The sequence below is a fragment of the Bactrocera dorsalis genome, chromosome 2 (assembly GCF_023373825.1).
Source record: "Bactrocera dorsalis isolate Fly_Bdor chromosome 2, ASM2337382v1, whole genome shotgun sequence".
NCBI classification, from domain to species: Eukaryota; Metazoa; Arthropoda; class Insecta; order Diptera; family Tephritidae; genus Bactrocera; species Bactrocera dorsalis.
Window position 1 is genome coordinate 74,935,761 of NC_064304.1, and position 24,819 is coordinate 74,960,579.

At 36.6% G+C, this 24,819-nt stretch overlaps 1 protein-coding gene across 13 annotated transcripts in view; it reads right to left on the minus strand.

The window, feature by feature from the left end:
* Positions 1–24,819, minus strand: part of LOC105228004 (inositol polyphosphate-5-phosphatase A) — a 151,815-nt gene that overhangs the window by 28,650 nt on the left and 98,346 nt on the right. For 12 of the 13 annotated variants that reach the window (XM_049449974.1, XM_049449980.1, XM_049449970.1 and 9 more), the window contains one exon: positions 10,385–10,421. In XM_049449974.1, coding sequence (XP_049305931.1) covers positions 10,385–10,421 — 37 coding nt within the window. Of the gene's footprint in view, positions 1–9,925; positions 10,286–10,384; positions 10,422–24,819 lie in introns of those variants that run through there. The other variant, XM_049449983.1, reaches the window with a different exon arrangement.

Sequence of the window (24,819 nt, forward strand, 5' to 3'; positions counted from 1 at the left end):
TTCTTTACCATAGAAAGCATAGAAACCGCCGGTTATAGCCGAGTTAACAACAGCGCGCCAGTCGTTTCTTCTTTTCTCTACTTGACGCCACTTGGAGATTCCAAGCGGATCCAGGCCCTTCTCCACTTGGTCCTTCCAACGGAGTAGAGGTCTTCCTTTGCTTCCGCCGGCGGGTTAAATACTTTCATAGTTGGAGTGTTTTCGTCCATTCGGATGACATGACCCAGCAAGCGTAGCCGCTGCCTTTATATCGCTGAACTATGTCAATGTCGTCCTATATCTCATACAGCTCATCGTTTCATCGAATGCGATATTCGCCGTGGCCATCGCGCAAAAGACCATAAATCTTTCGCAGAACTTTTCTCACGAAAAAACGTCGACTCATCAGATGTTGTTATCGTCCATTCCTCTGCACCATATAGCAGGATAGGAATAATGAGTGACTTATAGAGTTTTGTTTTTGTTCATCCAGAGAGGACTTTACTTCTTAATTGCCTACTTAGTCCGAAGTAGCACCTGTTGGCAAGAGATATCTTCCGTTGGATTTCGAAGCTGTTGCTGTTGTTGACGCTGGTTTCAAGATAGACGAAATTATCTACAAATTGGAAGTTATGACTGTCAACAGTGACGTGAGTGCCTCGTCGCGAGTGCGACGGCTGTTTGTTTGATCACAAGAGTGATTTCGTCTTGTCCTCTTTCACTACCAGACTCACCTCTTTCGCCGCCTTATCCATTCTGGTGAAAGCAGAACTAACAGCGTGGTTGTTAAGGCCAATGATATCAATTAGAGATGGCAAATATTTGAGTACCTGTGACTTTGTCACTGCTACTTAAAAATCACTGGTCACAGCTGTGACAAGTTTCCTAAAGTAGCATTGACAGGAATTAACGAACAAAGTAGCAGTCACAGTATCACATGAACAATTGCGACTGTGACAAAATAGCATTCACAGTATTATATGAAAAATTGCGACTGTGACAAAGTAGCAGTTACAGTATCATATGAAAAATTGCGACTGTGACAAACTAGCATTCACCGTGGAATATAAAAAATTGCGACTGTGATGAATTCATATTCATTAAAGCTATGAATTTTCTTCAGTTTTAGATAAGTATAAATTGGTTAACATATAAAAAGTGAATTTATCTTTAAACGGGTAATATTCATGTACAAATTAAATTGATTACAGAAACCTCAATGCTGTAGTAAAGCCAATTATAAAACTCTTAATCTTAAAATTGCATCAATTTATATAGTAATTTAAAAAAACTTATAAAAAGTATTTTATAAGTAACGAAATATTTTTAAAAGTATGTTTTCGTTTACTTTAATTAGCTTCTATTGAATATCCTTATATTGAAAAAAAACCTCCAGAGAATATATTTAGTGCGACTTTAAAAATGTGCGACTTAAAAAATAACGAATCATTTACATTAATTTTTGTACGAAACTGTTACAAATCAGTTTGCTTATACTTAATAAAAATTAAATATGTCTGTGTCAAAAAGAACCAAAATGAGTTATGTGTGGCAATTTTTTAAAGAAGTGGATGCTGTTTTCGCAAAATGTGATATTTTCGCCTTCTTTTCCATTTAATGTAAATATTTTTAACACTACTTAATTTTATCTTTTATGTATATACTTTGTATTTTGTGATTTTCTAAAAATGAATTTCTGTTTATTCTAATAAATATATACATCGTACCTAAATGAAAAAAGGAAACAATTTTGTTTTACTTTATTGGCCTATGTCTGTTACAATTTTTATTCTAGTCACAGTCACAGTTTAAAATCACTGCTACTACAAAGTCACAGTCACAAGTAGCAGTGTTCCTTAAAAGTCACAACATCGCCCATCACTAATATCAATGCCACCGGCGTACGCTAGCAGCTGCCCACTCTTATAGAAGATTGTAGCTTCTCTATTTTGTTTTGCAGCTCGAACTATTTTCTCCAAGAGTAGATTGAAGAAGTCACACGATAGGGAGTCGTATTGTCTGAAACCTCGTTTGGTATCGAACGGCTCGGAGAGGTCCTTTCCGATCCTGACGGAGCTTTTGGTATTTCTCAACGTCTCAACGTATTATTTTTACGGGGATACCAAATTCAGACAACGCGGCATAAAGGCAGCTCCTTTTTGTGTTGTCAAAGGGAACTTTGAAACCGACGAAAACGTGGTGAGTGCCGATTTTCTTTTCACGGGTCTTTTTCAATATTTTGCTCATGGTGAATATTTGGTCAGTTGTCGATTTGCCAGATCTAAAGACACACTCACACACACAGGGTCCAATCAGTTTGTTGACGGTGGGCTTTAGTCTTTCATACAATACGCTCGATAAAACCTTATATTCGATATTTAGGGGACGGACTTATCCTACGGTAGTTGTTGCAGATTGTGGGGTCTCCCTTTTTGTGGATTGGACAGAGTACACTTAAATTCCAATCGTTGGGCATGCTTTCGTCCGACCATTTTTATAAAGAAGCTGATGTATGCTCCTTATCAGTTCTTCGCCGTTGTGTTTGAATAGCTTGGCCCGCAATCCATGGGTCCCCGCCGCTTTGTTGTTCTTCAGACGGGTAATTGCTATTCGAACTTCTTCATGGTCTGGCAATGGAACGTCTGCTCCAACGTCATCGATTGGGGAATTGGGTTCGCCTTGTCCTGGCGTTATGCTTTCACTGTCATTCAGCAGGTTACAGAAGTGTTCCTTCCATAATTTTAGTATGCTCTGAGCATCGGTTACTAGATCTCCTCCTTTTTGTTTTAGCTTACTAGAAGAAGATGCTTTCAGAATTTCTCTGATTTGTTGATGGTATATATAGATTGTTTTTTTTTTTTGCCACTTTAATTTGTTTAGTTCTATTATCAATGGTTGTTATAATGCTTTGTTTTCATTGATAACGTTTTATACGTACGTTTTTGCCATTTCCTCGGAAAGATGTTACGCTTGCAATAAACGCTTCAAACAACGCGAAAACGGTGTGAAAAACAAAAAATTCAACATGCACAGCAACAAAATGGCATCATGACAGTCTGCAAAACCTAACGGTGCTTTAACAGGAATTACGAATTAAAAGAGATTACGAGAACCAAAATGTATGAAATTTTTACTAATTAACGTTTTTTTCAGGGATACACCTTTCTTTATAAATTAGTAACGTTTTCAACTTAGTGGAGGACAGCCACGTCCACAAAACGCCATTAAGGAAAATGTATAAAGTGCCATAACTAAGCCGTAAATTAAGTTGCAGAAAAAAATTTGAAAACTTCTTTAAAAAGTGTGCGTGGCCCAGCCCCCTACTAAATTTTATGTATGTACATATATATATTCCAAACCAATACAGTTATATTACCCAAATGTATACAAAACTAAACCTTAACCCTACTAACGAAGTGTCAAAATACATATGTTGGTTAAATAGGATAATAACCCCGCACCCTCCGATTTAGTTAAAAGCAACTAAAAGACTAGTACTCGACCGATTTCAACCAAACTCGGTACATAATATTCTTTTAATATTCCTATGTCACAGTGCCAAAATTGTGAAAATCAGACTGCAACCAAGGTGCATTCCAAAGTAAACAGGACTTTAAAAAAACAAATGGGTTTTTAAGAAAAATCAATTTATTTTATTCAAAATAGTCTCCTTCTGCGTCAATACAGGATCGATGCTACCCCACCTGAGATACAATATAATGATTTTCTTTTTTCTTTTCAATCTTCTTGTTGACGTTTTACACCTTAACCCTTTCGATCCGAACGGGACGTATGTGCCCCGGTGTATTTTCAAAGATACCTAGCGTAAAAAATAAGTGGTTAAAATAGTTTAATTTAGACCCATTTCGTAGATTATACTATTCTTAACGTTATTTGTTTGCATTCGTGGTATTTTGAGTAGTAAACACGTGTTCATTTGCCAAAATAGAGCGAATGGTTGGACGCGTATTTCATAATTCGCAGTGATTTTTGTGGTTATTATATGTTTACTGTTTCTAGATCGGCTGAAACCTTAATAAATAGTTATGTTAGTGTTCTTAACATATTGTGAAGTTGGTGAGTACTAATATTTTATTGTATTTTTGTAATTATTGGTATGTATAAGTTTGTGGGAAATATGTGTCCCATCAGTATTCTTGTTGGGCTAAAAATGTCCCAGTCAGGATCCGACGCACACATTTATTGGCAACCTTTTATATGAGTTAATAATTTTATAACTTTTGTACGGACTAACTATGTCATAACTAATAGATCGCAAAATTTTGTAGGAATTAATCGTTGTAAGTAATTGTCATTCATCTGATATGTCGGCTATTGAAAAAAGTTAAAAAAACGGCCAAAAATCTAATGTAGACTGCCCCAAATTACAGATAATGGGAGTTGATCGAGCTGACCAAATCGCAGGCCAACACAAATTGGACCGGAAGTGTACCAAATGGTAGAAAACAATTTTTTATAGACTACTTATGATGTCTGCTGGAAATTCCTGGGTAATCAGTTCTCAACTGGAACGAAGACAAAACCCACTCATTGGTTTTATGATAATTTTGCCGGAAAACATGATTGAAGGGGAAAAGAAGAAGGCATCTTATCGTCGCAGTGGTACATCTGGCAGAAAAAGAAAAATAGCCGCTTGGCACCTACCGGTACAAATTCGAAATCAGAGGCAGAACAAAAGAAGGAGAGGCGTTCAAAAACAATATGCGAAGATTACTTTCAGCAAGTATTGTTTTTCCCCTTATCACAAATAAATACTAAATTTCAAATATTTTCATTCATTTCAAATTTATTTTATTTTTTAGTCTAATATGGGCTATGTCTTTCACTTGTGTTTACCGAAAATGCTCGTTGTATTACAAATAAAACTAGCTTTCATATAAAAACTAGTTGAAATAATACGTAAGCCTTTGGCGCATTAAGTACTGAGCGGGATAAATATGTCCCATCCAAAAATACTGACGGGACATATTTGTCCCAACCCCTCCCTCCGCCTTTGATTAATTGAACTCGTTTTTTAACGGAAAATACGTTTTTACTATGCCTATTATCTCGATTGATTATGCGAAATATGTTCCATTTACTTCAACGGCTTTTCGGATCGAAAGGGTTAAAGTATTTTCATGAAAATTGCAAGAGTGTAAAATGTTCGGTTGCATCCGAATTTAGGAAATATATAAATAATTAACTTTTTTAAAACTACTATTTATAATGATGAGTTAGTGGAAGATTTAAAATTCGGTATTATTCGGTAAAAAAAATGTCGGTTGAAGTGTTGTCGTAAGTGTTTTTAATAATAATACCGCAATACCACAGGTTTTCAACTCTTTGTCAGTGGAGCTAACTAGTGTACCTAAAAATTTTAACAAGCAATTGTAGTTCAGCTTTACTGCGTTTATTTGAGAAAAGTATTAGTAGAAAACTGAAAAAAAATAAAAATAATAAAAATTTATGTATAATTTTAAACTACTTTAATCAGTTTTAATTCATAAAAACACTATAACAACCATGGTTATTGGTATGGAAAAAAATTTAACAAAAAAATACCGTTATATGGAAAACGTTATATTCGCACGCGGTTCCAGGTGTGTGAATACGAGTATATGTACATATGTATACATGGCGTCCGAAAATGAGATGGTTATTGATATTGTTCAACTAAACAAATAGTAATTTAGAACTCAATTCACACTTTTGCTTTTTACCGAAATTTCCGTATATTGATTGTTGCTGTTAAATTTAATAATTTTGCGAATATATTTAATAATTCAATGACCAAGATGAAAATTCAAACGACGGAATTGGTATGTTTTTAATTTCAAATGTCAAAGTTTTACTTCTCATTTCGCACAGCAAAATTTTAATTTGTTCCTTCTGTCATTTCTTCCGTAAAATTTAGTGTTTCTGACATTTTTTGTTAGTCGGTTAACGCACTTTTAGTGATTTTCAACATAACCTTTGTATGGGAGGTGGACGTGGTTATTATCCGATTTCTTCCATTTTTGAACTGTATATGGAAATGCCTGAAGGAAACGACTCTATAGAGTTTGGTTGACATAGCTATAGTAGTTTCCGAGATATGTACAAAAATCTTAGTAGGGGGCGGGGCCCCGCTCACTTTTCCAAAAAAAAAATAGTCAAAATATGCCCCTCCTTAATGCGATCCTTTGTGCCAAATTTCACTTTAATATCTTTATTTATGGCTTAGTTATGACACTTTATAGGTTTTCGGTTTACACCATTTTGTGGGCGTGGCAGTGGACCGATTTTGCCCATCTTCGAACTTACTCAAGTTTTACTCAAGTTACAGCTTGCACGGATGGACGGACGGACGGACAGACAGACATCCGGATTTCAACTCTACTCGTCACCCTGATCACTTTGGTATATAAAACCCTATATCTGACTCTTTTAGTTAAGGACTTACAAACAACCGTTATGTGAACAAAACCATAATACTCTCCTTGGCAACTTTATTGCGAGAGTATAAAAAGGCCGTTTTTTGCCCGGGGAAACCCATGTAACCCCTTAACAAATCACCATTGCGTAATGCGTTTTTAATATATTGGGTATAAGACGAAAAAATCAATCAGTGGATCGAAAATCACTATAAAGGTAATAAGGAGCTTAGACCACGGTCTAGACCATATTCATTCATATTCAGCGCTAAATGAAAACTTTTAAATATAACATAAACGGTTTAAAGTGAACTAGAAAGTCGGAAATCATTATTGGGTGTATTTGAACTAGGAGAAGGTCTGGACAAATTGTGCTAACTTGTGAAATTACTCAGGTCCTTACTTACTCGGGAATGTGTTTCCATGAAATTTTACGAAGATAATACATACGATGTCCAGCTAAAGTCTACTGAAATAACGAAAATTATCATAAATGTATATACTCGTACATACTCGTATGTCTATGTAGTACTTTTATTCGTTGATCAATTTTACCCATTTTCCGCATTAAAAAATAATACCTCCACTATTAAACGTTCAATTAATTTTCTAAGATATCTTACAAACTGACCAAAATAAACAGGACTTTTTGAATCTAGCGAACGCAGGTGGCGCCATCTACGAGTACTTATATGCTGACTGGTGCGTTAGAATCTGCTATCTTTATGAATAGTCTAGTGAGACATTTCATTGATTAGAAGTGAAGTTATTGCGTTTTAAGTGTCAGTATGTTTGTGTTATCGGTGCGAAAATGAGCTTCAAACAAAGAGCCAACATTGAATTTTGTTTTAATATTGGTAAAACTTTTACCGAAACGTTTCAATTGAGGTAACAAGTTTATGGCGATGATTGCCTAACCAGTAGCAGAGTGCACGACTGGATTCAACGTTTTCGAAGTGGTCGTGAGGACATAAATGACGATCAACATGTGGGCCAATCAAAACCCGTGATCACCGGAAATTCCATCGAAACTGTGCGTGAATTCATTAAAAATGTCCCATTCTAATTGACTGACGACCAATTGCTCAGAATCCAACATTCGAAGGACGTTTATTTGACCCAAAAATCACATTTTAACCATTAACCACTCCCCGTATTCACCCGATATGGCACCGTACGACTTCTTCCTTTTCGGAAAAAATGCATTTGCCCATGAAAGGACAGCGTTATGTAGACGTAGAGGCCATTCAATAGGCTTGTGCCGGCACACTGGCAGCCAACGCGCTAAAACACACGCTTTACATTCTTTTGAACCGTGCAAAAAGCTGTATTGATGCGGAAGGAGACATTTTGAATAAAATATACTCGTATTGATTTTGTCGATGAAAGCATTTGTTCTGTTTACTTTGGAACACACTTTGTATACTCTTGCAACTTGTAAAGATTAAAATTAGGGAAATACCTTAAGGTGTAAAACGCCAACCAGAGGATCGGGATCTCAGCAATTTTATGTATACATACATATACTCTTTATAACACATATGTATACTGACAGACTAATTCGGAAAAAGATTTGTTAGAAAAACGAAAAGCATTATACGTGGTACATATAGTATATCGGAGTTGTATTATCATGCCACATTCTAAAAGAATGTTCCCTCAGTTAAGGTACCTCACATACAATCCCCAACCCTATGGTTTTAATATATGGGAGATAGGCGTGGTTGTAGCCCGATTTCGCCCATTTCTACACTGTGATATAGAAATGCGAGAAGAATGCTACGTACTAAATTAGACGAAATCGGTTGGTCGAGTCCCGAGATATGTAATTTCGGTGCCACGCCTATCGTCCAAATTGCACTTCGGCTCCCATTAAGCCTTCTGATACCATCTCGGAGGTAAAATTTAATGTTTTTGGTGTATTTAGTTATTGATTGCGCTTTTTTTGTTTTTAACTGTACCGTCATATGGGGAATAAGCGGGGTTATGTTCTGATTGCATTCATTTTTACACTCTCTCGGTAGGAGTTCTTATACTATTTGTACTGAGAAAATTTGGTTTTGCTTTAGTAGTTTACGAGGTATGCACTTTAAACTTATATGAGAGCTGGTCTCCTCCAACTGTTTCAATTTTTTTCCCTGAAGGCTCTCCCTGCTCCCTGCTCTCGCGTTCCCATGTGCCGAATTACAGGTTTATATCTTAATTTAGTTTTCAGTTAATGGCACTTTGTGGGCGTGGCAGTGGTCCGATTCTGCGGATCATCTGCGAACTCGTAATTTATTTTTTGGAGCTCGGATGCCAAGTTTCGTCCTGATCATTTATATATGGGCCATTCCATCAATTGGCGACTTGGTTTTGTACCCGTGGTTCTCTGATTTTGACGAAACTTTAGAATATCATAATATAGACTAAAATAAGAATATCTGTAAACTTTTTAGTGGCCAAACTTGCTTCATTGTTTTTTGGCGCGCACTTCAAATTGAGATCAAACAAAAAAATGACTTTTTCTTTTATTTTTTAACGACCTCAAAATTGAGTGAAAAAAATTTTGAAGTTATCCATTTTTATGTAAAAAAATCTCAGCTTTCTGATAAAAATATTTTCGAAATCAAAAAAAAATTTCAAAATCCAAAAAAAACATGTTTTTTCAAAAAATCCCTCTTTTTGTGCTCTTCCCAAACTTTTTTTCAAAATTGACATTATTTTTCGATTCCTCGTTAAATTTTACATAAGAATCAGTGTTCAAAAATATAGGACTCTGATCCCATGAACAGCAAAAAAAATTCAAAGTTGACGCTCAAAATCAAAAAAAAACATTATTTTCCAAAAAATCCGGTTTTTTGTGCTTTTCCACCAACTTTTTTTCAAAATTGACTTTTCCATTCGATTCCTCGTTAAATTTTACATAAGAATCAGTGTTCAAAAATATGGGACTCTGATCCCATCAACAGCAAAAAAAAATGTAAAGTTGTCGCTAAAAAGTTTACAGATATTCTTATTTTAGTCTATATTATGATATTCTAAAGTTTCGTCAAAATCGGAGAACCACGGGTACAAAACCATGTCGCCAATTGATGGAATGGCCCATATATATAACCCTACATCTATCTCGATTAGTTTTGGACGATACATACAACCGTTAGGTGAACAAAACTATTATACTCTGTAGCAAAATGTTTCAAGAGTAAAAGAATGTTGACAATTTGCATATTCATATTGATTCATATATGTAAAGCAGCCTCGACCAGCTCCTACTATTTTTAGTCTTCGTTTTTTCACACCAACATGCCCGAAGCTTCGCAGCAGAACAAGCGAAAACAAATCAGCTGCTGTCTGAATTTTGAACAAGCAACACCTTACTCGTTCGCTAAAGCAAATCAGACACTTGCTACGGCAACATTTGTTCTTGCATTGAGCAAAAAAATGGATCAATTTTTTATGTATGGAAATGAAAATAATCTTGCGTAATGTATGTTGTTTCAATTTAGAAAAGCATTTTTTAAATTCTCACAATAAATATAGAAACCACCTAACGGACAAACATATATACGATTTAATGATAATCAAAAATTATGAATATGAAATTGACATTAATAAAACAATTGAATAAACTAAAATAAACATATTTTTTTAATATGAAAACTCTTTTCGGTGTAGCTGCTTTGTTTACTTTTTGTTTCGCTACTTGCTTCGCTTCTTGTTCTTCTTAGCTAACATTTGTATAATTTTGTGCGTGTGGTAGTTTGGTCGAGACTGATGTAAAGCAAAGAGTTCTTCAGTGACAACCCCTATATAGAAGGTATATGACAAAAACTCTATCACATATGAAGACTTAAAAGACGATGTTTCCATTAACTATATATGTATGTTACTAAAGATCGGTTAACTTCCTAAAATGGAAGATAAACAAATAAATAAAAAATATTACTTATAAATTATTCATTATTGGGCATATGCGTTTTACGTTCTCTTGCTTCATGTTTACATACCTTGATTTGATTTTATTTGGATGTTTAAGTAAACAGGCTGAAAAAAAAATTGAAATTATTAATAATGCAGAATTTTCAATACGGGATTTTTTTATTGAAATTACAAATTAATAAACATATTTCCTCACAACATTAAAGCATTAGCACAAAAAATTTGGTGTATGCTACGCTAAGATTTATAACAGTGGCTTATGAGGTTAAAATATTGTGTAGTGAAGAAAAGGCGACCACTGTACTTATTGACAACTTTTCGATATCGCCGTACTGTATTCTTTAAAACCTACTTATTTATTGGAAACACATGGAGTTTTCAGTTACATGAATTTAATAGCAATTTTTTCGAAACTTTGTTGCCACTTTACTGGACGGAAGCAAATACAATATTAAAATAAGACACGTTGTTAGCACTTCAACACCTTTTTAGTCGTGATTTTTTATATTTTGCATTCTAACATCATACAATATTTTTCTTTTAACACTTATTTGTAATACCAAAAACTAATTGAATAAGATTTAGAACTATACACACTGACGGGCAAAACTGTAACACGACTGTGTCCATTATTAAAGGACCCATTTAAAATTGTTATCATTCAAGGCCTGAAGCCATTAGATCACCATAAACATCGTAAATTTTCTGATTTTGCCTTGGAAAATCTTGAAAACGGTAACGAATGTTTTAGGAAAATTATCTTCTTCAATGAGGGTCATGCGGTAAAAAAAACAAAACTATCGATTTAGGAGCGAAGAAAATCTACAAATTATTTATGAGCAATCATTGCATTTATTTAATTGACAGTTTGGCGTGTTTTTTGGTCTGGTAGAATCATCGGTACGTACTTACTTCAAAATGAAGCTGGTGACACTTTTCCTGTTAATGAAGAGCGGTATAGATCGATGATAACCCACTTTTTATAACCGCAAATAGCTGAAGTTAATCATGACAACGTCTGGTTCTAACAAGACGGGGCTACGAGCCACACAGCATGTGTAACAATAGAATTGTTGCACAATTGCAACTGGATCATATTAAAACTGATTTGTCTCTGTACATTATTCCTTTATATTTTTCATAATTTTGCTTAAGTTTATAAATAAAATGCATTTGAATTACACGAAAAGCGATGTTAGCTTCTAGCCTCTTTTTGATGACATGTGTGTGTATTTTATAACGGGTGATTTTTTTGAGGTTAGGATTTTCATGCATTAGTATTTGACAGATCACGTGGGATTTCAGACATGGTGTCAAAGAGAAAGATGCTCAGTATGCTTTGACATTTCATCATGAATAGACTTACTAACGAGCAACGCTTGCAAATCATTGAATTTTATTACCAAAATCAGTGTTCGGTTTTTTTTTTTTTTTCGGACAAATTTTGTTCAGCGATGAGGCTCATTTCTGGTTGAATGGCTACGTAAATAAGCAAAATTGCCGCATTTGGGGTGAAGAGCAACCAGAAGCCGTTCAAGAACTGCCCATGCATCCCGAAAAATGCACTGTTTGGTGTGGTTTGTACGCTGGTGGAATCATTGGACCGTATTTTTTCAAAGATGCTGTTGGACGCAACGTTACGGTGAATGGCGATCGCTATCGTTCGATGCTAACAAACTTTTTGTTGCCAAAAATGGAAGAACTGAACTTGGTTGACATGTGGTTTCAACAAGATGGCGCTACATGCCACACAGCTCGCGATTCTATGGCCATTTTGAGGGAAAACTTCGGACAACAATTCATCTCAAGAAATGGACCCGTAAGTTGGCCACCAAGATCATGCGATTTAACGCCTTTAGACTATTTTTTGTGGGGCTACGTCAAGTCTAAAGTCTACAGAAATAAGCCAGCAACTATTCCAGCTTTGGAAGACAACATTTCCGAAGAAATTCGGGCTATTCCGGCCGAAATGCTCGAAAAAGTTGCCCAAAATTGGACTTTCCGAATGGACCACCTAAGACGCAGCCGCGGTCAACATTTAAATGAAATTATCTTCAAAAAGTAAATGTCATGAATCAATCTAACGTTTCAAATAAAGAACCGATGAGATTTTGCAAATTTTATGCGTTTTTTTTAAAAAAAAAGTTATCAAGCTCTTAAAAAAATTCTAGAGTAGAATACCCCCTTAACAATATGATTATAAATTCCTTTTTTTTGACTTTTCTATTTTCATTTTTAATTGATTTATGGAAATAATTTTGAATAATATATCCAATTATGATTATTAATAATAAGGTTGTTAATGACCACCAAATAGGATTTAATTTTATTTCCCGTTTTATAAGGTTTAGTATATTAAAATTGCGCAATCCTAAATCGAGAATAATACTCTCACAACTTGTTGCTGCAGAGTTGAACGTTTTTTCTCATAACGGTTGTTTATATCACCAAAAGCTAATCAAGGTATATACTGAAATAATTGAGTCAAATAAATGTCCCGTCGAAAGACTAAGGACAACGCTAAGATCCGTTTTTTTTAATAAATTAAATACAAATGTTTAAAATGTTTTATTATTTATTATTTATTAAAATTGTACGCGACGAAAGAAAGGTTTCAGCTTAAGACTAATTTACAAAGAGAATGAAAATTTTGGTTTTGGCTATTGGCTATTGTTTACATTAAAATGAGTGTGCAGTTGGTCGCTTGATTCATTGGATGAGAGCTTATAGATTATTTGGTTTGTATAAGCGAAGACGCTTAAGGCGCGATCGCCACTGAATATCGGTCATTTGTTTACATTAAATTCTCTGCACAGCAAAAATTATGCGCAGCTCTTGTTATTTGTTTACTTGACTTTAATGGATGGGTGTGAGAATGAATGTGTCACCAAAATATATGGAGTGAATTTGTCACTCCTCCCCCCTTAAAAAGGCAGCCTATACTTGGGCTGGCATTGATGGGTACAGTGTGGGTAATGGGTTTTCTCCAAGTTCGTTTTCTTGAAGTTGTGGCTGATTTCTTTCAGTTTGTTTTCTTAATTTTGTATACAAAAATATAAATGGATTAAAGTTTATGTACTTAAGAATAAAAATCATTGCGACCAAAGCAAGAATAGCCAGTATAATGATTGTATAAAGTGTGATAGTGTTTTGTGAAATCATTTTTATAATGTCATTGTGTTTTAAGATTTTGATTTTAGTTATGTTGAGCGGTGGATACAAAGGTGTTAGGTCAATTTCTGGGTGTAAATAATTTTCGCTTAAAATAATATTTTCGATTTTTACTTTACATTGTGTTATTCTTATAATTTTATTTCCCTTTATTTGTATGTTGCTGTTTGAATTTTGACAGTTTTGTGTAAGAGTTGTTTGGGTCAGATTCCATGTTATTATTACATTTGGTTCAATATACTTAATTATTTATTTTGTAAGGACTGGTACAAAATTACATGTTGGGTTTCTTTGTTTTATTATGTTTGCAATACATTCACTATTTACTTCTTTGTTGTCTTGATTGTAAATTTTATTATCGTTTTCAAAGTAAGAATCACTGCCTGAGTACTCCAATTGGTACCCATTTCTATCGGGATAAGGGATTATTTTAATGGTGTTAATTAGTTCATGATTAATAGGAATATGTGAGATTATTAGTATTTCATTATTCTTATAGTTAATCCAAGTGGATGTTTTTGTTAATAATATGTTTTCGCTGTTAACGTTTTGGAGCTTGTCGTAATTAAGCAGTTTTGGGTTGAACAGTCCCAGTCGTGAGAGCTGCATTCCCATTTCAAGGTCCTCAATGTACTCAATGAACTGTATTAGTTCATAAACCAAGGTGTCAATGCTATTTCTATTGTTTTCATACTGTTTGATTCTCTGCAATCCGTCATTAACGAACTGCATTACTTCGTTAAATTCGTGCATTTTTATTGAATTTTTCGCCTCCGAATTCAGTTTCTCTTCGAATTGTATTCTGTCATTGTCGTCGAGTGTGCCGAAAAGGAATTTAAAAGCTGAGCCTACGAAATTGAAAAGACCGCGTTTTTGTCTACGTTCTTTGTGTAGAGTGATCCCGCTTAGTTCTTTAATCAGTTTGTTATACAAAAATTTGATCCGGGGTGTGTCTGTACTGTTTTGTATTTTGTTTCCAAAATATGTGGTTATAGTGTTTATTTCTGTGAGGTTGACTGTTAGGCAATGATGTTCGAATGCTGATGGTCTTTGAATTGGTTTACTTGAGAAAAGAAGATATCCATGGTTTGTATCGATGCCGCCTATCTGAAATTGTTGGGCATGGCTCATGGTAAGCAACAGGGACAGTATCATCACTGTGCGCCAGATACCTGTGGAATGGGGACCTCATTAATTTTCTTTCGTTTTTTAAACTGCGTTTTATAATAGTTAGTAGCTCTGTTCCGATTAGTGATTTTGTAATGGTCCGGGTCGGTTTGTTCGACATTTTTGTTTTCTTTAAATGGGTTTTCTAATTTTCCCTTCTAAAGGGGACCCTTTCTGTATTTGGTGTCTATGTCGTATTCCTGACGATCATCATTTAATTTGTTTATTTTTTGTTCTTTAATTTTTTGTGCGTCCAGGGTTGGTTGTCCGGCGTAAAGAAATATGTGTGCGGGTGTCTGTCCAGTGGTGTCATGCCTGGTGTTGTGATTGTAAATATAAAGAATATTTTCCATTTTGCCCAGTGTGATTTCATCGTTTTTGGAGGAATTGATTATGCGAATTTTTTCATTTATTGTTTTATGTAATCTCTCAACATCCGCCACGCCCGTTTTAACTGTGCTTAATTGTAATTCAACACCCTCGCTCTCGAGCCATTGCTTAAGAGCTAGGCTGGAAAATGCACCGTCCCTGTCTGCCTTTAACAGTGTAGGTTTTCCGAGTTGGTTAAAGATACGCATCAGGGCGTTTTTGCATTCTATCCAATCTTTTGTGTTTATTTGTTCTAGAGTGGCGAACTTTGAGTAAATGTCAATGCAACCAAGGTAATGCTTACCCTCGGATGAATAGATGTCTATTACAAATTTATCGCGGCAATGCCCAGGGCTAGGTGTGACTTTAAAAGGCATTTTTGTGTTTCTGTGTTCTGTCTTGGCTAGGTTACACACACGGCACTCATTTATGATGTTTTGAATGAGTAGTTGGCTCACGATGTACATGGCAATGCTTTTGGAAATGAAGTGGTCAAGTAAGAATTGCTTGGCGTTCTCAACAGTCATGTTGTTATAGTGAATTGTGGTTATTGAATTTCCGAAAACGGTCGTCTGCTTTACACTATTCTGATCTGATTTAATGAATATTATCTGTTTTTTGAATACATTTATTGGTTTTTCTGTTAACTGGATAAGATCATTACTGTCTTCTACTGCACTATGTTGGGTGGCTTCACTGAAATGATTCTCCTCAACCTTGATTCTGGACAGTGCGTCAGCAATTGAATTCTGTTTCCCTTTTATGTACTCAATACCAAAGTCAAACTCAGCTAATCTAATTCTCCATCTCTGCAGTTTGGCATTTGGCTCCTTTAAATTATGTAACCATCTGAGAGGCTGATGATCACTAGCTATTTGGAAATGTCTTCCCAAAAAGTAGTGACGGAATGTTTTTGTGGCCCAAACTATGGCAAGTAATTCTTTTTCGATGGTGCTGTAATTTAATTCATGGTCATTCAATGATCTGCTTATGAAAGATATGGGGTGATTGTTTTGAGAAAGGACGGCTCCAAGAGCCAGGTTACTAGCGTCTGTAGTCAATACAAATTTCTTTTCAAAATTGGGAAGTTGTAGAATTGGTTCGCTTGTTATTAGGGTTTTAAGTTTCTCGAATGCTTCCACATATTCGTGGTTGTTTATGTCTATTTTTGCTCCTTTTTTTAAGTAGCGGGTCATGGGTTTTGCTATGTCAGCGTAGCTTGGGATAAACTTTCGGTAATAACCGGTCATTCCGAGGAATGCTCTGATTTCTTTTACTTTTGTTGGGATTGGGTATGATGCTATGACTTCTACTTTAAGAGGGTTTGGTTTTATTCCATCGGGTATTACGATGTGTCCTAGAATGGTTGCTTCCTTTTTCAGGAATTCGCATTTATCTAGTTGCAACTTTAGATTTGCTTCGGACAGTTTTTCAAAAACCAATTGCAATGAGTTTAAGTGTTCGTCGAGAGATGTGGAAAAAATAATGATGTCATCCAAATAAACCAAACAGTGTTTGTTAATTAATGGTCGGAGTGTGTTATTCATGCACCTCTGGAATGTGGCGGGTGCATTTCTTAGGCCAAATGGCATGCGAACATATTCATAATGACCGCGTTTGGTTGAAAATGCAGTTTTCTGTATGGATTCTGAAACCATTTCTATCTGATGAAAATCCCTAGCTAAATCAATTGTTGTGAAGTACTGGCATTTTCCCAGTTTTCCAAGTATTTCGTCCATGTTGGGAATAGGAAATCTATCGGGAATGGTTATTTCATTCAGCTTCCTGTAATCAATGACTACTCTGTATTTTGCTTTTCCCGAAGCGTCGGGTTTCTTTGGTACAACCCAAGTGGGACTATTGTAGGGTGAATTACTTTCTCTGATCAATCCCTGCTCAAGCATCTCCTGCACCTGGTTCTCTACCTCATTTTCGTGTGTTTGAGCAAGTGGGTATTGTTTTGAATAAATGGGAGAATTGTGTGTTGTGTTTAATACATGTTTGATTGTGCTTGTGAATGTCAAACGTTCTCCTTCAGAATATTGCAAATCTTTAAATTTGTTTAATAAATGTTTTAATTTAGAGGTTTCCTCCGGATTAGGGTGATCCAGACGGAATAGTGAAAAGTCTATTTTTTTATCTGATTTGGGGATTGGTTTCTCATATGAATCTTGTGTGTAGAAAAATTGACCTTTGTTTGAATCTGTGTCTATCAATGAGTAGGTTTTATCGAAAAGTGTAATAGTATAAGTTTTGTAATTTATTATACCTTGTGCTTTATTGAGCAGTTTTCTGCCAATTAGCACATCGTAGTCGCCAGAAAAGTCGTGTAAGTAAAATTGTTCAGGTGTCCTAATTATGTTGTTGCTTGGCAGAGTTATTGAATCTTTTAATGTCATCGGGCCATTTGATGTAAAAACTTCACATTCAGTATTGTGTATTGGTAGAGAAAAACAATTCTTTCGCATCATGTTGATTGTGGATCCTGTGTCAATCAAACATTTGTGAGCGTGGCCCTTGTGGGTAATTATTAAGTATTGGTATCTTCCGGGGCTGGTGACTGAAAATTTTCGTCAAAATTGATTTCGGCTTGATCTTGATTGAGTGGTGCCTGACACTGTTCTTCATAAGTCTGGTCTTGGTACTGAGTGTAGTCGTAGTATTCTTGTTCGTATGGTTGTTGATAATTTTGTTCGTATTCTTGTGCTTCTTGTAATCTAAGTTCGTCAATGGACATTTTGGTTTGTTCGCTGTCCAATGGTCTTGGTCGTTTGGTTGTTTGTTGTAGTGGGAAGTTTGGGTTAGATGGCATGCGTGGTTGTTGTGTTTGAGGGGTTAGGTTAAAATTAGATTTGGGAAATGGAATTCTGTTTAAAATTGGTTGAGGATTCATGTACCTGTTGGGTCCGGGATAAGTTTGTCCGGGTCCCATGGGTTGGTTGTTAGATAATTGTTGTGTATAAATGGGTCTGGGTGCATGCATGTATGGGTTGAAGCTGGGTTGTAATGGTTGAGGATATTGGGGGTATCTCGGTTGGTATTGGGATTGATTGATTGGGTAATTTTTAAATGCTTTCGGATTTTGGTAAAAATTTGGAGTTTTATTTTTAATTTCAATGTTTTTATTTGTTTCAAAATTAATATGTTCTTCATAAATGCCCTCATTTTGTGCAATGTTAATTAGAATTCTCAAGTCTGGAATGTCGTGATGGGCCAAAATTGTAAACAATTGAATTGGTAATTTTCGAATTAGTGTTTTTATGGAATCTCTGACCGCTTGCAAATAATAATAAGCGCCTGTGGTTTATACTCGCTGATCATTCTGGACCTCAAGGTCGGCCAGTCTTCTATGGTTGGCAGACCCAATGTTCTAGTCACATGACCCTCTATGTTCCGCTCAATGGCTCCAAGCAGGATGCGTTGTTGTCGCACATCATTGGTATGGTAGAGGGACAGTATGTAGTCCACTCTGCTGATGAAGGTAAAAAGTGTTTCTGGCTCTCCCCTAAATGGAGGGACATCCTTAAGTTGTCCACGGGCCTCAGCAAGGTTGCTCTCGTTTAATGTATTCTCGGGTTGTGCTGGTTGTGCCATTTTTTTGTTTGTTTGTCACTTAATTCGATGTTTTTACCTTGCCTTTGGACTTACAGGTTTTTGTGTTTTTGAATTTTTGTTTTGCTTCCACTTGTTTGGGATGACCGAATCGGATTTATTTTCCCAGTTGAAGCGCGTATTTTTGCGAATTGCGAATTATAAAATTTAACTTATTTTCTACTGGCGGTTCTTTTTTTCGGATACTTGTAGTATCCTACCGACTGCGCCACTGAAATAATTGAGTCAAATAAATGTCCCGTCGAAAGACTAAGGACAACGCTAAGATCCGTTTTTTTAATAAATTAAATACAAATGTTTAAAATGTTTTATTATTTATTATTTATTAAAATTGTACGCGACGAAAGAAAGGTTTCAGCTTAAGACTAATTTACAAAGGGAATGAAAATTTTGGTTTTGGCTATTGGCTATTGTTTACATTAAAATGAGTGTGCAGTTGGTCGCTTGATTCATTGGATGAGAGCTTATAGATTATTTGGTTTGTATAAGCGAAGACGCTTAAGGCGCGATCGCCACTGAATATCGGTCATTTGTTTACATTAAATTCTCTGCACAGCAAAAATGATGCGCAGCTCTTGTTATTTGTTTACTTGACTTTAATGGATGGGTGTGAGAATGAATGTGTCACCAAAATATTGATGCTTCAGTAATTGGATATTAGTAGATGGATGTGAGAGTGAATTTGTCACAATATAGTTGGATAAGTATGTAAATTATCGGATGACAAAAAGTATTGTCTGTCCGTCCATCCGCCTCTTTGTGCAAAATTGAGATATCGTCATGAAAATTTGTACACGTGTTCCATCGGACCACTGCCACTCACACAAAACGCAATTCATACAAAAATCTATTAAATGTCAGAACTAGCCGTAAATTAATATACAAAAGTGTAATATGGTACAACGAATGGCATTAACAGGAGCACCTGTAGTTTGAACATGAGCAGTATGGCCCCGCTCCTTAACAGGTTTAATTCATGCCATTTTACCCAAACTTCCTCAGGAAACTTTTGGTAATTCATGCAAATTTAACACAACTTTACAACCCCTGATTGATATAGCAGACTTTTTACCAAAACTATCGGGTAATGTGTGAGATAATCCTTTGGAATTTGAAGATAATACTTTCTTGATAGTATATCTATATGTAAAACATATCGCACTTGTTACGTTAAAGTGTAACAACTCAAAATTTCCAAATTTTAGTTTTTTTGCAAGAAAATAATGTGCCACTGTAAAAATCGTTCAGTGATTTGTCTAGTCTTTCGTTAAAAAAAACCGTTATGACTCTCTCTTTGTTTTCAGAATGACTTCTCAACTAAAGAGTTACATTTTTAGTTGTCTCCAAGTGTTTTATCAAATTGGTTCGTTAGCGTATCACATAATAAAGTGTAACATTTTGAATTGTGCCACTTGTACACTTGTACATTGTACCACTATGTATATAAAAAAATTTCAGGAAAAGAGTAATAACTCAAAAATTTGTTATTTTCGTGCAAATACTAAACAAATAAAAATGAAACAACCGTTATATTATTTTTAATGATATTTGCGTGCAATTACATTGTTTTTTCTTTGTAATATATTATTAATATTTACGGAAACAGTTTTTCGTCTCTTTTTTTCGCATTAAAAAATGTTGCTACATCCTTCCTTTCGTCTATACATTACTAAAATTGGTCTTAAAAATACAGGAAATAAGTAAGAAAGGCATAAGTTCGAGTGCAACTAAACATTGTATACTTTTACAAGAATTGAAGCCAGGGAAATACCTCAAGATGTAAAACGTCAACAAAAAAATCGGAACCAAAGCAATTATATATATGAATATCTACTCATACACTGACCGACAATTTCGGCATAAGATTTAGTAGATATTATATTAGAGTTGGGGTAGTATCGACTCGATTTTGTCTGTTAACTAGTCTCATGTCACATACTTGAAAAATATTACCTGAGATTCATTTAGGTACCTCACATACAATCACAACTCATATGTAGCAGATTCCATCCGGACGTCCGAAAATCCTGGTAATAGTTATATGGGGACGTCGGTGATGTTAGCCTTTACTCTAACGAGGACAGCTGAGCAGTGGCACTTTCCCAATTAAGGGACCAGACATTACATGGCATGCACATGTAAATCATCTTAAATCATAGTCCTTTTTACGTTTGCTGAGATTTTCATCAAAAGGGGGGACTCTCTTCCGAGGCTGATGTTAAATTTTCATTGGTGGCGTTTTTTCCGTGACGAGTCCCAAGCCCCGCGCACAACCCTAAGAAGGGATGGTCTGCCTTCTCATTTTAATTCCCCAGATGGTCTAAGACCGGAAGTCGTGAGCTGTTTGAGCCGTATGCAAAAGAATGGGATTCAGAGAACTTTCCTCACTTGTGTGAGCTTCTACACATGACTCCATACTGCGCTGCGATTGGAATTTAAGTGTGTTCTGCCCAATCCACAAAAAGGAAGACTCCAACTACCGTGGCATAAGCCTCCTCAACATCGCATATATGGTTCTATGTAGGTGAAATTAAAGCCCACCCTTAACAAACTGATTGGATCGCTATGTCTGAATTTGGTATCCCCGCAAAACTAATATGCCTGTGCCAGTGGCGGATCTAGAAAAATTTTTTGGGGGGTTGGTTTTACGAAAAGTTGTATTACTCAACGTATTTTTAATATAGCAGTTCCCTCGCGAAAAATCAGTTATTATAGGACACGTTTTGTCTTGTGCACAAAAATAAACGATAATTGAATTGCGAAAAATCATATTATACTGTTGAAAAGAATGAGTTAATTATGCAACTTGACAAATAATTATGCACGTGATAATAAGGAGCTTGTAAAGCAGACCATGTACTACGTAAAATGGTGTGCAGGGGCAGGTTATAGTGCGCATGGGTGTATAATAATGCGCATGATATATTACTAGAAAAGAACATGTTGATGAATATTTTCGCCACCAAGCTTCTTTCGTAATATTATTTCAAACGTCGTTAAACTATTTTTTATCTAATTATTATGTTTGTATATCCACTGGCCACTTACATTGCTCATTTGAAAAGCCGCTTTCTTGACCACAGATCAGTGTTAGAAAATTTTTGTGTATTTTTCCCAAAGTACGAATTTGACGCTAAAAAAGCTCGGGAAATATTTTTTTTATAAAATGATGATCGACTGTTCAGAACAAAACTTTCTTGCGTAGATGAAAATGTGGAAAAAGCGAACTTCAGGCAAGCATTTTCGGAATGCTCTCAAAGCTTTAGAAGCAGTGAACAAAACGTCTTTTGGGAATGTTTTCAAGATTTTACGCATATTAGCACTATTGCCTGTTTCAATAGTATCACCGGAAAGCAGTTTTTCAAGTTTAAAGAGAATTAAAACCTATTTACGAAATACGACAGGTCAAGATAGGCTTAATGGTCCAGCATCAATGAATATTCATAGGGATATCGATCTGTCAGTTGATGAAATACCAGAAGAATTCTTTCAAAAAGCAAGGAAAATATAACATGGAATGTGAGATCCCGTGTAATCCTCAATTAATCACATAGCTTCAGCGATACTGCTTGTACAAATGTAAAGAAAGTTCGAATTATATGAATAATAACAAAAATCGTGTAACTTATTATAATTGCTTATAATTTGATGTGCTTTTTTTGATCAATAACCTCATTTCAAACCCATATCAACAAACATATCTTTTTCTCTGAGTTTAGTTTGACCAAAATCATCCATCGAAGTATGGTTATCTGTAGTACTAGATTCCAACACAAGAAAATACATTAAGCTACCTGGCTGAGCCCGGATCGAAAAACCTCCAACCAGATCGATCGTGTTGTGATAGACGGAAGACACGTATCCAGTGTTCTAGATGTGCGTACGCTCCGAGCTTCTGACATCGACTCGGACCACTATCTTGTTGCAGCCAAGAATCGCACCCGCCTCTGTGCAGCAAAAAAACGCACGCCAATAAACACAAGGAAGGTTCGACGTCAAGAAGCTGCAATCACAACAGACAGCCGAACGATTTTCTACTCGGTTTGCTTTTCTGCTCTCTGAGAGCACTCGTCAACAACTCGGTATAAGGGAACTGTGGGATGGCATTTCATAATCCTTACGTACAGCTGCAACCGAAACCATTGGTTTTCGGTAAATGCAAAACAACAGCTGGTACGACGAGTGCCGTGTCGCAGCGGAGAGAAAACAGACTGCCTACCTCGCAACGTTACGATCAACCACAACACGTGCGGGATGGGATAGACACCGAGAGGTGAAGAGGGAAGCGAGATGCATTTGCAGACAGAAAAAGAAAGAGGCCGAAATTCGTGAGTATGTAGAGCTTGAGAAGCTGGGTCAGGGGGTCGACAGGGTTAATGCTCGAAAATTCTACGAAAAGATGCGGTGCTCTCTCTCTTCTTCAGCCCGCTGAATGGCAGTCAAAGCATAACGGCAGGAGAAGACGAACTCTATTCCCCAATCGATGACGGTGGAGCAGACGTTCCATTGCTCGACAATGAAAAAGGTCAAATAACAATTACCCGTCTGAAGAAGAATCAAAAAGGGAGACCCCACAATATGCGCCAACTACCATTGGATAAACCTCCTCAACACCGCGTATAAGGTTCTATCGAGCGTATTGTGTGAAATATTAAAGCCCATCATGATATCATCGGCCTCAACACCCGGGCCGTTAGTTCTGCTTTTTTCAGACTGGACAAAGAAGCAAAGCAAATGGGTCTTACAGTGAACGGGGGCAAGACGAAATATCCCTGTCATTAAACAAACAGTCTTCGCACTCGCAACTTGGCACTCACGTCAATGTTGACAGTCATAACTTTGAAGTTGTAGATAATATCGTCTATTTAGGAACCAGTATAAACAGCACCAACAATGTCAGCCTGGAAATCCAACGCAGGATAACTCTTGCCAACAGGTGCTACTTCGGACTGAGTAGGCAATTGAGAAGTAAAGTCCTCTCTCAACGAACCAAAATAAAACTCTATTCTTCTTCTTCTTTACTGGCGTAGACACCGCTTACGCGATTATAGCCGAGTCAACAACACCGCGCCAATCGTTTCTTCTCTTCGCTACGTGGCGCCAATTGGATATTCCAAGCGAAGCCAGGTCCTTCTCCACTTGGTCCTTCCACCGGAGTGGAGGTCTTCCTCTTCCTCTGCTTCCCGCGGCGGGTACTGCGTCGAATACTTTCAGAGCTGGAGTGTTTTCATCCATCCGGACAACATGACCTAGCCAGCGTAGCCGCTGTCTTTTAATTCGCTGAACTATGTCGATGTCGTCGTATATCTCGTACAGCTCATCGTTCCATCGGATGCGGTATTCGCCGTGGCCAACGCGCAAAGGACCATAAATCTTCCGCAGAACTTTTCTCTCGAAAACTCGCAGCGTCGACTCATCGGTTGTTGTCATCGTCCAAGCCTCTGCACCATATAGCAGGACGGGAATTATGAGCGACTTATAGAGTTTGGTTTTTGTTCGTCGAGAGAGGACTTTACTTTTCAATTGCCTACTCAGTCCGAAGTAGCACCTGTTGGCAAGAGTAATCCTGCGTTGGATTTCTAGGCTGACATTGTTGGTGGTGTTAATGCTGGTTCCTAAATAGACGAAATTATCTACAACTTCAAAGTTATGACTGTCAACAGTGACGTGAGTGCCAAGTCGCGAGTGCGACGACTGTTTGTTTGATGACAGGAGATATTTCGTCTTGCCCTCGTTCACTGCCAGACCCATTTGCGTTGCTTCCTTGTTCAGTCTGGAGAAAGCAGAACTAACGGCGCGGGTGTTGAGACCGATGATATCAATATCATCGGCATACGCCAGCAGCTGTACACTCTTATAAAAGATTGTACCTGCTCGGTTCAGTTCTGCAGCTCTAATAATTTTCTCCAGCAGCAGATTGAAAAAGTCGCACGATAGGGAGTCGCCTTGTCTGAAACCTCGTTTGGTATCGAACGGCTCGGAGAGGTCCTTCCCGATCCTGACGGAGCTTTTGGTCCCGCTCAACGTCAGTTTACACAGCCGTATTACTTTTGCGGGGATACCAAATTCAGACATTGCGGCATAAAGGCAGCTCCTTTTCGTGCTATCGAAAGCAGCTTTGAAATCGACGAATAGGTGGTGAGTGTCGATTCTCCTTTCACGGGTCTTTTCCAAGATTTGGCGC